Source organism: Calypte anna, chromosome 1 (genome assembly GCF_003957555.1).
Source record: "Calypte anna isolate BGI_N300 chromosome 1, bCalAnn1_v1.p, whole genome shotgun sequence".
NCBI classification, from domain to species: Eukaryota; Metazoa; Chordata; class Aves; order Apodiformes; family Trochilidae; genus Calypte; species Calypte anna.
This window is the reverse complement of record NC_044244.1, coordinates 68,663,927-68,680,592: the sequence shown is the minus strand read 5'-3', so window position 1 is coordinate 68,680,592 and position 16,666 is coordinate 68,663,927. Positions and strand designations below refer to the sequence as shown.

At 38.7% G+C, this 16,666-nt stretch overlaps 1 protein-coding gene across 4 annotated transcripts in view; it reads right to left on the bottom strand.

Moving 5' to 3' along the window:
- ACSS3 (acyl-CoA synthetase short chain family member 3) overlaps positions 1–16,666 on the bottom strand; it is an 87,470-nt gene that overhangs the window by 59,233 nt on the left and 11,571 nt on the right. For 3 of the 4 annotated variants that reach the window (XM_030453486.1, XM_030453504.1, XM_030453493.1), the window contains exons 3-7: positions 9,659–9,847; positions 4,197–4,331; positions 3,765–3,905; positions 813–893; positions 632–727 (exon numbers count right to left, since the gene is read on the bottom strand). In XM_030453486.1, coding sequence (XP_030309346.1) covers positions 632–727; positions 813–893; positions 3,765–3,905; positions 4,197–4,331; positions 9,659–9,847 — 642 coding nt within the window. The remainder of the gene's footprint in view (positions 1–631; positions 728–812; positions 894–3,764; positions 3,906–4,196; positions 4,332–9,658; positions 9,848–16,666) is intronic. The other variant, XM_030453498.1, reaches the window with a different exon arrangement.

Genomic DNA, 16,666 nt, shown 5'->3' with positions numbered 1-16,666 from the left:
TAATAACTTCTGACAGAATAGCAAAACAGACAGAATAATTGCTTTCTTGAGCACCAAAGTCAGAGGGCAGCAGGCCATTCTTTTCGGACTAGTCACTGCTTCACCCTACTGAGTTTCATCCCCAAGGGGAAAGACCAAGCCTTGAATGCCATCGGAGTCTTAGCTTCAGGTGCCTTGAGTGGTAGAGGGAGGCAAGAAGACAAATTTTCTTAAGAGTTCTGGCTGCAACCACAGAGCTCCCAGTTGCCTCCAATACAGATCTAGTAAGAATTTGTCACCTTCAGCCCCACAAAACACAAAATCCTCTCCTAGATCCACAGTAGGAAGTTTAACAGCCTGTGGCTGAAGCTGTTACCCTCCACCAGCTGCTATTCCTACTTCTCTTGGTTTGGAGTTCCTTGCCCTGCTGAACATCACCAGTGACTTAGATGAGGGAGACAAGTTTGAAGGATAGTGAAGTAAGTTTTCCTTAAGAATTATTGTAATAGATGGGAGTGTATTAACACTGAAGGCATACACACAATATAAATATATACGTGTAAAAAATGGACAGGCATAAACAGGGTCATCAGGATCAACAATAAGAAGAGATGCTGCTTTTCAAAGGCTTGGTTTTTAGAATGGATCATACCTCATACAAAACTGTAGTATTCCCATGGAGAAGAGGTCCATAGCAAATATAGGAATGACCAACAACCCAGCCTAAGTCAGAAGCTGCCCACCACACCTAAAATGACATAAAACCATATATAGAGAGAGGATTTCTTTAAGAGAAGTTCAAAAACATTAACATGACATTTAAGCAGAATTACCTCACCAGGTTTGAGTCCATATACAGCTGACATTGTCCAGTTCAGCATAACTGCATAGCCACCTGTTGGTCTGACAACACCCTGAATGAGAGAATTCAAATATTTATTTGAAGGATGCAATGATACTCCTGTCCTCAACTAAAATCTAATTCTCATTTAAATCAGATATACAAATATTTAGAGAACAGATGCTGAAAAGAATAAGAGATTGAGTATTTGCCTCACTTAAACTGGCTATCTAAATGATAGGCATGTTTTAGTTTCAATGCCTAGTCTCTCTGTATCATCACTGGAAAAGAGAAGCTCTTGTGGAGTAGCCAGTCTCTTAAAATAACTGAATTACTCCCTGAAATGTATCCCTCTTTCTGTACTGACTTTTTAAAAGATGTCAGAAAATCAGTGTCTATCTTTGAAAGATTTACTTTCTGGTTTGAAATATGCACATGAATGCAAAACATATTCCTGATGTCTTGAACTGTATTCCAGGTTAAGATACTCATTTGCCCAAACAAATGTCTACAGTGCAGTCATTACAATGAATCTACCTATCTATGCTAAGCACAGTACATTCTCTCCAGGTAATTAATAGAAACAGGCACTTCCAGGCCTCATCCAAGAAACAAAGGATGGTAGAAAAAGAGTAACTCATTAAAATGGAGATTGCCACAGCAGAGAATGGTTAGCTAACACTTAACAAATTTCAGAAGGCACACTGCTTTTGTTAATCTCAGCTTGTAACTCGTTCTCTGCTCTAAGATTAACAAAAGTTTTGTTATGAAGGTTGCAACTGAGTAATTTCACTTACATTACCATCTAAAAGCAAGTTCCTTAAATGCATAAAAAACTTATTTTATTCATTAAGTTATTCACTATAGCTTAGTGCTAGTTGAAAATCTTCCTTTTATAAGGGTCATTCATTCATTCACTAAGATGTCTGTATTATTCTCCAGAGCCAATAGAGTGATGTAAACTTCTGCAAACTTTTATCCCTGACATACTGTATTTTGAAACTAACAGTCAAGTTACCTGTTGTACCAAATTATCTTATCTTGGACCTTTTGACAATATATTGAAATAATTCAAGGCACATATGTTGCTTTAAAGTGTTCATGTTCAAACCAAAAGCAGAAGACATTTTTCTTAGCAAAAATTTACATTGGTTTTCCCTTATTTTGTCATGGATTCTAAACTTTACAGGCCGTATCAGTAAATAATTTTCTAAGCCCTGTGTTATACAGTCTCTGAATTTGTGGTGGTAAGACTCAGCTTCTGTTCTACACTTTGGAAGAGAACTGTAAGTACCAAGCAAACACTCAAATGTTTGCTTTTAAAATAAGATCTTTTAAAAATGTATCATTAACACTAATTGAAATTTGAAAGCGAACAATTTCAAAGAATGCCCTATGCTAGTTTCCAATTACCCAGTCAAAACATTAATTTTCATGGGAATGATGTTCTCAGAACTGTTCAGTAACACAGGCCTTTAGAACATGCTTAATTTCATTTAATCTGTATTATCGTTCATTACATATTACCTATGGGAAGAATACCTAATATGGAAATAATCAATAATGACCTGGGTTAGTGTGGTGGTATTTTGGAAAAGAGGGGGGCCAAAGGGGTAGCTCCTGTGAGAAGCTGCTGGAAGCTCCAGTGGTTCCAATCCCTGCCTTGCCTCTGCCCAAGGCCAAGCAAACATGGGAAGCTGGATGCTCTTCTGCGAGTAGCATATTCAACTGCAAAAATACTTTAAAAAATACCCATAGAGCAGAGAAGCAGGTGAGACAGAAACACCAGGGCAAAGACACCAAGGTCAGTGAAGAAGGACACGGAGAAAGTGTCTGAGCAGAGATTTCCTCTCAGCCCATGGTGAGATGGCGGCTGTCCCCCCGCAGCCCATGGAGGAGCACGGTGGAGCAGGCCCTGAAGGACCATGGTGGGGTAAATGTGGATTTGTAGCCCCTGAAGTGTCACAGGTGGGCAGACGTGAAGAAACAGCCTATGCAGGATTGCAGAGAGGGGCAGATGTGGCTCTGCAGCCGTAGAGGAACCAAAGCCAGAGGAGGTGATTGCTCCCCAAGCAGCCGTGACGGCATGGGCAGCCCAGGCTAGAGCAGTCTGTGCCTGAGGGACTGCACCTCATGGGAGGGATTCCTGGAGGAGTTCATGAAAGACTCTCTCCCAGGAGAGGGACTCCACATTGGAGCAGGGGAGGAATGTGACAAGTTCTTCCCCTAAGGTGGTGAACTGACCCTAAACCCTCACTCCCTGTCCCCCTGTGCCACTGAGAGGGAGGAAGAAGTGAAGAAGTCCAGGCTTGTAAGATGGGAGGGGTGGACAGGGGGAAGGTTTTAAAATCTGGCTATGTTTTCTCTTTTTCCTTGTAGATTAATTTTTTTTTCTTCCCAACCTGAACCTGTTTGGTTTTTGCCTGTTACCATAATTGGAAAATGCAAACCTCTCTACCCTTGTCTCAATTAACAAGCTTTGGGTGGATTTTCTCCTCCCTGTCCCACAGTGGAGGTGGGAGGTGAGCAAATGGAAGTCTGGTTGATACTGGCTGGACCTAAACCATGTCAAGGACTATTCAGCAATAAATGCAATCATACAAGTGATATATTAACTAATCCTCCCATTAAGTGACTGTACTATACTTATCTCAAACAGTTAAAACATGGAAGATATAAATGTATAAAAGATACTCTGTTGCATTCAAAAGTCTATCCTGTACAAACATTTTGAAGTAAATGCAGTTTTGCTTTATGTTACTACAATTTAATATGATTTATTCCTAGGTGACTTGAAAGTAGTGAAATGTGAAGACACGAGATTAAGCAATTTCTAGCAATGCTTATCATTTATAGCACTGACCTCTGGCAAACATTTTCAACCTTCTTAATTAAACTTCAAATAGGCTGGTCACAGACACTTAGATTACAGATAGTCCTTTACCTTGGGCAAGCCTGTTGTTCCAGATGTATACAGAATATAAAGTGGATGATCTGAGGGAACAGAGACACATTTTTGATACTGTGCTTTCTGAAGCTCTTCTTCCCAGTCAAGATCACGACCTGGGGCAAGAGGAACATTGCCCTGCCCATTGTAAAACAGAAAATGGTCAAAAGAAAAACAGATGGGATAAATGAGAATGGGTCAAAAAACAACATAATACTCTATTTTCTACTTTCAATTTTCAGCACAGTAATCCCTCTACTGCATTAGTTCTATATACTATGCATATCTTATGAATTTAAGGTTCCCCCATACAATTAAAAAACAAATTACAATAGATACAATAACAAATTCACTTGTGAAAGAAAAAACAAACACACTCTACAAACACATCTGAAAGTCAAACTAAAGGCAAAACAACTATACACCTACCAAATTTGGTCGCTGGTAAATGAGAACTTTATCAGGCTTGTTCTGTACCATTGCCAGTGCTCCTTCTAGGAGAGATATGTATTCCACTTTCCTTTTTGGTTCTACTCCAAAACTGGCTGTTACAATAAGCTTGGGCTAAAATAAAGAATTTACATTATTAGTATTTAAAGTTCAAATATATTTTAAGTAACTTAATAACATGTTTTCCATTAAATTATTTGATAAAATCAATCCTCGCATAATTAGAATCAAGGGTTCATATCAGTTTCCTAAGGAAATCAAGCTTGTGTGATCTTGCTGTCCATCTGTTTTTTGTTAGGAGCATACTAATCACTTCTGACACTCTCCATTTTTAACTAAATTTGACTATTAAGTTCTTGTAATCTGCACAGAAATTAATGTACAGAGAGAAAAAACCATCTCCATTTAGCACCTCCATTAAGGAAAGGTGGTGCAGTGATGCCAATAATTATCTGTGCTGTTCAGCCTGATTTCTCATTACCTGCCTGTACCTAATGATGCATTTCAAAACTAGCTGTAGCACTTTGCTGGCTCTTTTCCAGCCTGCAATGAAATGGCAGAGGAGACAAAATAGGGGAAAAAGTAGCAGGAAGACAAACAAGAGGTTAAAGGTAGCTGGAAATACAGAAGAGGATAAGCTAAAGTCATAAGGCACATGAAGGAAGCTAAGACAGTCAACGGATACTTGCAGGATTCAGGGCGTGAAACCACCAAAAAAAAAAATAAATTTCTACAGTTCTGTGGGTTATTTCTTTAAGAATAATTTCTATTTCCAAACATGGATTCAGCATCTTTGTCATTAAATTAACCTCAGATTTTCTGTAAGATTTCCTGAATCAAGAAACCTGCATACAATTTTGACTTAAGTCCCAAGCTTAGTGGTTATGTTTCTTGTATTTCATGAGACAGAGGTAATATGAAAGAAGCTGCATATTAGAACACATTTAAACTGGAGAAGAATGAGTCTTCAATGTCTTTGCCTTTTGGAGTTTTAGAAGTGCATTTATCATACAGCTCTCAGTCTGATCAAGCCAGTTTACTAATTGCATGCATTAGCATAAATCTCGTTAAGCAGGGACAAATCACAATGATACAGTTAAGGCTGCACAGAAACACAGATTAAAATGTGTTCTTGTGCAATAATACAATGTTTCCTATCAAAACCTGCCTTTCGGGAAGTTTTGCCAATTAGTTTTTATTCTTATCTATCTTATTCTATTTAAAATTAAGATTTCAGATGCGCTTCAGAACTTCAGCGCTTGTCATATTTTTCTTTGGGATGCACTCATTTCAAGATATGACAATAAATGCAGGTAAACTGAAAATTAATCTGAAGGATACCCTGGTATTGGACTGTAATTTATGTAAGGTATTATGACAGTTCTATTCAACTGTTAAGATAAAAGACTGTTGTCAACACTAGATTTACAGTAATTTGTTAATGGAGCTGCCTTTGCTCATCAACTGCTTTGAATGCAGTAAGGAACTTTAAAAGTAAAAAATACTAAATTATCTAAAGTCATGTGAGGGTTGCTATTTGGAAGCATCATGGAAGACTCTTTGCAAAATAAAGATCCATTACCAGATTTCACTGCTGTTTTCTGGTATTTTGCCTCTGCCTACTGACATTACTTCCCCTGCATCTCTTCTCCCTATTGCTTTTATATACCCATTTCACACCTCTTCTGTGGCTCCGTGAAGTCCTTCACCATAAGATTAGGCAGAAATGTATGTAATATCGGTAGTCTGAAGAAAAAACAGGAACATCCAAAGGTCTGCTGGAGAAGGAAGGCCAGTGATAGTGAGATGTAGGAAAAAAAGCAGTATGAAGTAAAAAAAAGATAAAGCACAGCCCAACAGATTGAGACCAATTTTATTCTCTTGTAAAGATACCTCCTACAAATTCTTCTATAATGTCTAACAGAATAAAAGGCAAAATTTAGGAAAAACAGTAAATACATTTTATTGGTCCAACTAATAAATCTGCAAAAGCCCAAACTGAAAACTAATTAGCTTTGGGGAACAATGTGACAAGAGTATTTTACAGAGACATCAAGCACTCAGGCCCTCACTATTCAACACACAAAGCTCCATCCTTGGCTGACAAGAAGATGGAGATTTCCTTTTTACATGGAGCCACATGAAAAAGTGAAGGGCTAATGGGTACAAGTTACTTCTGAAGAGATTCCAATTGGATTCCAGAAGAAAATATTTCACCGTGAGAAAAATTAGACATTGGAGTAATCTCCCAAGGGAAGGGCTGGATTCCCTTACACTGATCAGTTTTAAGAATCAGCTTGGCAGGGTGCTGGGCCACCTCACTTAAACTATGTTTTTACCTAGGAAGGTTGGACTAGATGATCCTTGAGGTCCCTTTCAACCTGGCATTCTATGATTCTGTAATTTTTCCTCTTTGTGTCCCAGCCGTGCACCTGATTAGAAGCCAATGCTCAAATTTACTTAGTTTTTGTTGCCCCTCCCTCCAGAAATCCAGTGCTTCTGCAGTCATTATAGAGTCTTGCTGCATCTGCTGGTACTACTCTGGCTTTGTCGTTAGACAACCCATGTCAGATTGCCATGCACATTAAATTCTGCCAGATCTCATGCACTTCTCTAAAGAAAGAGACCTGAATCATACCATACAATAGTTAAAACTGAAAAGCAAGCTACTGCCTTCTAATCTACAATACATATTACCCCCAAAAAGCAGGGCTTCAAGACAAGAAAATGCAGGACTATGAATATCATGAGGCAATTGTGCACCTTAAGTATCAGCAGATGAGCTTGTTTTCCAAGGAATCAAAAGGCTGTATCATCTTACAATAGAAGTAGGGGGAACCATTCATAGCCATACCTGTATACAGGGGTAAACTATTCAAAATAAACTTTTACAAAATAGTAGGTCATTTTTTCAAGTTATTCTTATTAAAATGTCAAAAGTGTACACTGTAAATAAGTGAGGATTGCTCAATGGAGGACAGTAATAGATAGTTTTCAATAAGTTGGGTGACTTGTACATTTTGTATTTCAAAGAATTGTTCACTTGGAAATCATAATGCTGCTTCAGGGAAGCATTTTTTAAAGCTCACATGTCTGAAAAACTGTTTCTTGCATTTTATTTTGCAGGGTTTGGATTTACAATCTAAAAAGCCCTCTGGAATTTCTATATAATTACCATGATTCAAAAAAAAAATGAGAAAATTGGGTTGCTGAAGGCATAGCAACTACCCTATCAAACCAGTATATAAGTATGCTATTCTTAAGCATCCTTTCCAGTTTTCCTTGTTTACTAAGATAAAGTATTTAAGCAGATGTCATGTTTATATGCAAAATATAGTGCCCTTCAAAAGTATCAATTGTTTCAATATTGCAAACTAGGCATTCCTAGATTCAGGTGAAAGATGACAAGAAATTACTGTACTCATGCTCTTTATCACTTCATCATGATTCACTGCAGAACATCTGTAGCTGCCAATATCTGACAAAAGTAAAAATATCAGCTGTGGACTTTGCAGTATTCTCAGACCTATTTAAAATTCGAAATAAATTAAGGTAAGATAGTGAAGTATATGTACCTCTTCATAGTCACTAGGAAGTGCTTATTATTTCTTTCACTTAGATCTTAGAATGTAATTTGTCATTGCACCTTCTTCCACAAGAGCATTTCATAGCCACCTTCCCATTCCACACCTTTAATTGTTTCTAATTAATCTTACCAACATTGGGTCCTGTGCTGCAGCATCTAAACAAATTCACATAAGAGCCTAATGGAAAGGTTAGGGTTTTTTGAGACTGCTTCAATTAAATTTTGAGTCCAGCAAAATATCATCTATCACACCTACTTATACTGAGATCTTAAAATAATCTCAGTAGTGCACACTCCACTTATGAAGAAAGCTTCACAGTACTGCAAAATTGGGGCATGTTTTGAAATTTAGATTGAGGATCTGGATTTTTTACTTATACTTTCGTTACATAGCAGATGGAAGAAAAATCATGCAAAATAATTAGATGTGCCTTAAGAAAAAAAAAAAAAAAAAAAAAAGGCAATGTAAATTAGGATTTCATCCATGGCCTGTAGCTAGTAATTCTATAGCTAAACCTGCAAAAGTCTCATGCTGTGACCTTGAGTAAATTTTTTTGTTTTCTTTTTAATGCATGAAGCATGTATTATGTTTACTGTGCTGCCTCCCTTTCTTCCTCAGAGAAAGTCCATTGGGATTAAGTAGTTATTATTGGCAAAATAATCTACAGTAAACATGTTAGATGATTCACATTGTAGAAACTTCCATTTCTGAAGTCTGACATTCTCTCTTCTATGCTATTTTTCCCTAGTAAAAAGCTTCTATGAGTTAAAATTAAATTTTATAGCTCATTGAAAGAGTGAGGGAGCAGGAAGAAAGACAGGGAAAACTGTGGAGCTGTCATTAAGACTTCCCCCAGCCCTCTTTCACAATTCCAACAAACCATGTCAGTTGTATTATTAAATTCTGCTTTGTTAAAATGTATGAGGGAAGAGGGAGAATGCATTCAACTTTCTGTTTAAAAACATTCACAAAATTCAAGCCTTGGGGATCTGAAAAATACTTCTGTATACAAAAAAATCTAAATAAAAGTTCCAGAAATCCTGGGGACTTTAGCCTGTTTATACACCGAACCAACGTGATGCAGTGATAGATGGCTACCATGGATGGTCTGAATGATCCAGGTGATTGATCAAGATGACAAAACCTTTTGTTTTGTCCACTGGTAGAAAAAAAGAACAGCAATTTCCAGTACAAACATTGTTAGCTGACTTGAAACTAATACATATGCAAACTACTTATATGCAAATATAAGCTACTAAATAGCTATGCTAGTAGCTTGTTAAAATGCTATTTGCATTTTCACTCATAAAGACTTACATAATGCTTCATAAACAAGTTCAATTTATGCTGAACTTGGAAGCCTTTAGAGAATTCACTTCTATTAATCATGTTCTCTGCACAGTCGCTTATGACAACTGGTTCCCTGGCTGCCTTGATTCATGTACAAATTAGATGAAGTAGGTATATAGCTGAAAAAGGTGCTAATATGTATAAACATTAAGTAAATTTAGAGTTGGCAGCATCTTCCTCCTACACTCGAGGAAAATTCTGGGTGAGAAAGGCTGAGACTGACAAATGGGAGAGGAAAGTATACTCTAAACAGAGAGCAGTGTGTTAAACTGATGCTTTTTTAAAGGAGGTCAAAATTTGTATTTCAATATCTGCTATGAAAGTATCCCCCTCAGCACAGAGGCACTACTTTGTTAACATTTCAGTGTTAGGTTCTATAAACAAATTGAGTCTGTGTGCCACACAAAGAGCAATGTTATCCTCCCTGGAAAAGAAAAAGGATGTTGACATTGATTTGCAGGATTACCTAACGTAATGGTGGCTGTTGTTCCAAATATGCATTACCTTTGCGTGATCAATGCGAACAGAAAGCTCTTTGGATGCAAATCCCCCAAAAATCAGGCTGTGGATGGCTCCTATTCTTGCACAAGCCAGCATACAGTACACTGACTGTGGAATCATGGGCATGTAGATGACCACACGATCTCCTTTCTTCACACCATGTCTGACCATGACATCAGCTAACTTGGAGACCTGTACTGACAAAACAGTCACAACATATTAGAAGTTTTTGCCAGATCTGCTGCTGCCCCATCAAAACAACTTTTTATGCAGCCAACAGATGGTAGACATTAAGGAGACAAGGCAGGATGATACAGAAAGTAGATGAACAATGCAACCCAGGTTAAAAAATTTAGGATAATTTCCTTTTTGTAAAAAATCACTGAAATACAATTCTTTTTTCTTTTCTTTTTCTTCTAAATGACACTGTGACCGTTCCTTCTTTTATCTGGATAACTGCTTGTATTTCTCAATTTTAGTTTTTAAGAATGGACGTCAACAGAGCATTTCATCCCACAAATTCTGTCCTAACTTGCTAAGCCTGAAACACAAATCAGTACATAGTAATATCTCTACTACAGTGCTGTAAATCTCTCAGAACCCAAGACAAGAAATCTCATCCCCTGAACCAAATGTAAATACAAATTCAGATAAATAAATTTAGATATAAGGAACAATTTTTCCCCTCATTTAATTTTTAATATGCAGAAGCCTGAAGACTGCATGGCAACAAAGGACTGGAATTCAAGGGATATGATAGATTAACCTGGTAGGGTATAGCTTTCTGTCACAAAAGTAATATTGAATATTTCATTAGTACACCAGGACAATTTACTACATATAAATTCTGCTAGAGTGAGCATGGGAGCCTGTGACAAGCACTGTGCACTTGTCCTTACCTTCTTGTTCCTGCATGGAAACATGGCATCTTCTGAAGGAAAAGCAAGTTACTAATTCCCCAAGAGCAACTGAATGATCTCAGCTGTCAGAGGTTTCTCATGCTCCAGAGGCTGAGAGCTGTGTAACTCTGTGTCTAAAATGACTGCCTTTAAATTTTTCAATTAGACATCAGTATTAGAGGTGTTTAAGTAATAGAGGTAAAACTGCATGTAACTGTGCATAAAGCATAGGCTAAGGAGTTTACAGGAAAAACTGTAGTCTAAGAAGAAATGAAGTAGATGAATAAGCTAATAGCAAAAAGCATGAAAGTAGAAATATCCCAGGAAGTCACAAACTGGAATGCTCCAGACACAAGGTTACACACAGGTCATGTGTAACAAGAATAGGAATTTTGCTTGCAATGGTGTTATATTAGAGATGGAACTAAAAACTTAAATTCTCTAGGATGTTCTCGGGATATCTGAAGACAGGTAAATCTAAGTTGAGAACAAAGAAACTGCTCTGTCATACACGGGAACTCTTCTTACCCACTGTAGCAAAACTCTTCTTTAAAAGAGTTGCCATTCACTAGAAAATACTACAACAAAAGCAAGAAGTTTAAATATTCTCATTTCTTCCACTGTCAATGTAATACAAATCTACTTATACATTAATTCCTCATATCTTACTTGTACTGCATTATTCTTTATTTATTATATGTTTTAGGCAGTTCTGTATGGAGCAGGGAGTTGGACTGGATGTTCCTTAAGTTTCTTCCAAATTGAGATGTTCTGTGATTCTATGATAAGTTTTCAAATAAAATTCAGTCTCCTAAAAGACTCTTTTCATCAGGTACTGTCAAACTGGAGAGAATGGAAAGAGGAGATAAATTCCCAACAGCAGCAAGGCAATGTTCCTAGAAAATAGAAAATACCCAAGCTTCTGAAGCAGTAAGAGATGTTTTCAGTGCCCCAGCAAGTAATACAAGCAATAGGAGCACCCTAGGCTGAGCAAACAGGACAGAAGGGTGAGCTAGTCAGAAGGGTAGATTTTCTTTGGAATTATTCTATTGATTCTTTTGATTATTCTATTAACCAAATTTGAGTTTTCTCTGTTTGAAGAGATACCTTATTCCAGCTTAATATTTCCAATTCTAGTAACTGTTACTTTCCAGAACACCTGGGGCAATTACATCCAATCCCAGAAGCCTGCCAAGTATGACTAGTATAGTCACTGCTTCTCTCTTTAGTGGGAACACATGTTCAGACTTTCAGCAACCTGAGACAGTAACACTCAGAAGCTCCAGATGCATCTGGCCTGAGTTTGTATTAAATACACATCTCATACACTATCAAACTATTCATACTTCTACATTTTCCTCACTGCCTGAGGATTTAAACAAACAGAAACATAGAAGCACCAAGCATGCATGCTTGCATCAGAAAAGCATAGCTTCATGTTTTTATAAGTAATGGATAAATCCCTGCTGTTATTTTCAGCTGCAAGAGAGAATATGTTTCTAAGGCAAAGTCATCATCATACCAAGATGAAAACTCAATACAAACCAAGGTAGATTATTTATTTGTAACAGATCTCTTATATAAATGTTCCTGATCATCCAAAGAAAATATATTTCATTTGAGACCTCTTAATACCTATCAGTGCTCTATGAAACAGACATATGCTATCAAAACCCAACAAAAATCACCAAGGCCAGAACATGTTCAAAACTAAAATTTACTGCCATATCACCAGCATGTACAGTCATTTCTAGACAGGATTGGTGAAAGTAATTGTAAGTCAGGATAATATTCTACTTCCAAGGATAAACTCTTTTTCTACATTGCCTTTTGTGAAAACATTACAATCTGCAAAATTGTTGTAACAAGACCTAATATTATCTTATCTCGGAGATCTGAGAAAACTAATCCTTATCTTTGCTGCTTGTGTTGACAAAGCAATGTTGACAAAGCAGTGCCCAAGCAGTGTTGACAAAAAGGCCAGAGGCAATGAAAACAATATTTAATGAGTAATTTTAAAGTCAGTGTAAGAGTGGATAGTAGGCAGGAAGTAGTTAAAACAATGGGCAGATATTGCAATACATTATTATTTTTTATAATCACTATTGATTATGAAAAGGGCACTGTTTGCCATCTAAAGGAAGAAATCATTTAAAGATCAGAAATAGTAATTCTGTAATTAAAGACTCCCAGTACGTGCATAGAAGCTATACAACTTTGGTACTTGGCTGTGGGAGGGAAACAGGAGATCTGTATGCACTGAAGCAATTTTTATTGAAAAAATTTACAGGTAAATTTGTACATATTGCAGAACATATGTTGCATGCTGCAGACAGGAACCACATGTCTTCCATGCAAACCCAGTAATCTCTTGTCTGCACATAACCTCCCCACTCTGTAGAGTTTAATGTCACTGAAGACAGTAACCCAATACAATACACAGGTATCTGTCAGATTACCATGTGCCCTTTCCTTCAGCCTTCTGACAGTTATGGAGCATTTGGACTACATAATGTTTAACGAAACCCTGTCTCTATCTGCAGCTATTGGGAAGACCAGAGAACATCATAAAGCAGGTTTACATTGCCCTTAAGATTGATGTGGAAGTCCTGAAACATCCAAGCAATGTGTATTTCTAAAAGGGAGAGGGAAGAAAGAGCGACTAGTGACATTTCATTAAACTATCACAAGCCATGAAATCTTCTGCTCTGTTAGTGTGAGTTGTCTTTTATGGTTTACTGTAAGACAGCATACTTTATCACTCAAGATTTCACAGTTGCTATTTTCCTACCAGCAGGCTATTTCTCCACTTTTCTTCAAGTTGAAGATTGCTCTATCACTTTAACATATTTAACACTTCACTAATAAAATCACCTGAGACCAAGTGATATAATAAGAAACTCAAGTAGGCTTCCAGCTTTGAAGATCTGGACTTTAAATTGCACTTCTGCTAAATGCAAGCCCACAGTGAGCATGCCTTTATTTTTACTCAGCCCCCCAAAAATACTACACCAAAGAAGTATGTGACCTAGCTGTCCCCAGTAGCTACAAAAAAGCAGTTTTGGTCCATGCCAAAAAGAATTCTTAGAAAATACAAAACCAGAAATCCTACTCAAAATGCTCAGAAGAGGTATTTCAAACCTTCCCAGGTTAAACGAGTCCTTCAATTCAAGCTAGCCACAAAGGGGCTATTCACATACCATAAGCTCCTGAAACACCTTGAAGTGAATCTCTTGATTTAAAGAGCTACATCACATACACATTCCTCTAAATCAAACACAGCAAGTAAAAATACGCTCTTCTGTTTCTCTAATGTGTCTTTTTTCCAAGAAAGTACTCCTCACCCTCTTCACTCTTAATTATTAACCGCTCTTAATTATTGTTTCATCCTTTTCCTACTGATTCAAAGTCTTCTCCAGCACTTGCACCACTCTGTTGCCAGTGTCAAACCTACTGCCAAGACTGACAAGTGGTGCTGCATCATTTCAAGGAGGTGAAAACAAGATTCTGAAGAGGTGGGACAGCTGCACTGAAGAGGTGGCATGGTGTCTGTGCCCCTACCACAGAGATCTTGAGCAGATATTCAGGGGAGGAGAAGCATTCTACCAAGACCACTGCTCATCCACAGCCATCCAAGGACACATTCCAGGGAATAACATGTCCACATGCCTGCAACCCCCAGAGGACCTTTGCCAGGCAAGTGCTGGAACATTCCCTTGGCTCACTCTCTGCCACAGCAGGCAATGGGAACTGCAAAGTCATGGTCTGGATGCCTGCCCCAGTAAGTGTACCTACTCCTGTCCTCTACTGGTATTGAAATGGGGACTGTGTTTAGGAGGTTTCTGGTAGAACCAGGACACTGGTTGCAAAGCTGTGGAAAGGCAGTGTAAGTCTCTGGTCCTTTCCCCAGGGAAGCTACCAGGGAAGCTGTAAGGGAAGTTCTGTGGGGCCACAAGCTCCATCCCAGACCACATGCCCCATCCCAGCTCTGCTTGTGTGCCAGGCAGAGTCCTGGCAGCTGCATAAGCTGTGGACACTGTGTGCCTTGATGACACAAACCTCCTGCACAAACCCCAGCCGCACTGTTTCAAATGCAGTGCATGAAGAACCTAGTCAGTGGAGGTAGTGGTGCCACTACACTTTTCCACAAACGTTAAGACATAAATCCACATGATTTCTGTTTCTTTCTCATACAGCCAGACAGCTGTTGGGATTGCCATTAGTTATAATAATTTTTCCAACTTTCTTTCAGATGCTAAATTCTTTGGATTTAGAGCAAAATGGGGATTTTGGGGAAGGGCCTTCTTTCTTCCTGGTTTAGGAGATTAGATGTGGCTCCATGGAGGGAATGAGATGAGATGAGATGAGATGAGATGAGATGAGATGAGATGAGATGAGATGAGATGAGATAAGATGAGGATTCCACAATACTTATAACGGATTGATTGTTTGATTGGAAGTGATTTATTTTGCAGAAAAAATCGGTTCCAGCAAGCATGTGCCTCAGAAGGAATTTCTGGTGCTTATGAGGGACAGCCCAATGTCCTGCACAACTCCTACAACATCTGTGATCCCCTGTTTGAACCATTATTTGAAAAATGTCCACTTGGAGTGGGTGAAAAAGAAGTAGTGAGACATGAAGGGTAAGTGTGGCACTTGCTAGAGGAATATCCAAGTCAAGGAAGCAAAGATTTGTGGGATACCTATGTTCAGACAGCTTTGAAGCAAGCTTCAGTTCAAAAGATAAAACTAAACCTAGTTCACAGTAAACTCACAAACCACATGCAGTGGAAATGCCAGAAGCCTCAGTAGTTAATGCAGCATGCCTTTGCTTCACTCATCTGTTCAAGCTGCAGCAAATTATATATTACTGTAGGCATCAGAGATGTTGACAGGCTGCAGTTTAAGTATCTTCAGTCAGGGAAGATCAAGTTCCAGCTGCATCTTTAGACTTGTACAGTGTAATTTGGGGGTGTTTTGTGTGAAAAGTGAAAAACACAAGATCCCACTCTTTGAAAATTCCTGATTAGTCTCAACCTTTAGAGAATACTAATGATGATAGTTTTGAGGAGCTACTCAACTGACACAGTAGTTAAATCTTCCTAGGACATGCACTGAAGAATGACATATTCAAGAAAGGGAAAATGAAACTGCAGAAATATAAGAAAAGGACCCCCACAGTGGAGTAGAGTATTAAGTAAGAGAGAAATGTCAGAGAAAATGCATCAACGTCAGTGAAGAAAGACAGGGAGAGGTGCTCGATCAGAGATTTCTCCACAGCCCGTGGTGAGATGGCAGATGTCCCCCTGCAGCCTGTGGAGCAGCATGGTGCAGCAGCCCTTGAAGGAATGTAGATTTGTAGCCCCTGAAGTGTCACAGGTGGGCAGACGTGAAGAAGCATCCATTCAAGATAGCAAAGATGGGCAGATGTGGAGGAACCTGAGCCAGAGGAGGTGACACTTTTCCCAAAGCAGACCATGGCTGCACCTTACGGGATGGACTCAGGCCAGAGGGTTTTACAAAGAACTCTCTCCCATGAGAAGGACCCCACATTGAAGCCAGGGAAGAATGTGAGGACTTCTCCCCTAGAGGAGGAAAAGTAGCAGAAACACTGTGTGGGGAACTGACCCTAAACCCTCACTCCTTGTCCCCCTGTGCCGCTGAGAAGGAGGCAGGAGTGAAGAAATCCAGGCCTGGAAAGAAGGGGGAGGGAGGGGAAGACGGTATTAAGATCTGTCTGTGTTTTCTCTTTCTCCTTGTACATCAAATTATTTTTTTTTCCTTCCCAAGTTGAACCTGTCTGTTTTTTGCCTACCCTTGTCTCAATTAATGAACCTTAAGGTGGCTTTTCTCCTCCCTGTCCCATGCTGGGGGGAGGAGGTGAGTGAGCGGTGGCCTTCTTGATACTGGCTGGCCCAAACCACAACAATAAGACAAGGAAAACCACCTTTAAACAAGATATATAATACTTAGCTGTCACATCCCAGATCAGGAAACCTAGGAAGATTTGGACTGAACCCCTTTGCTTTCTAGTCTCCTCAGAAACAAGCCTAGGTCCAACTGGATCCAATCCTCCTCAGAGGCCTGGTTTCCCTAGAGAGGGTAACCAAGC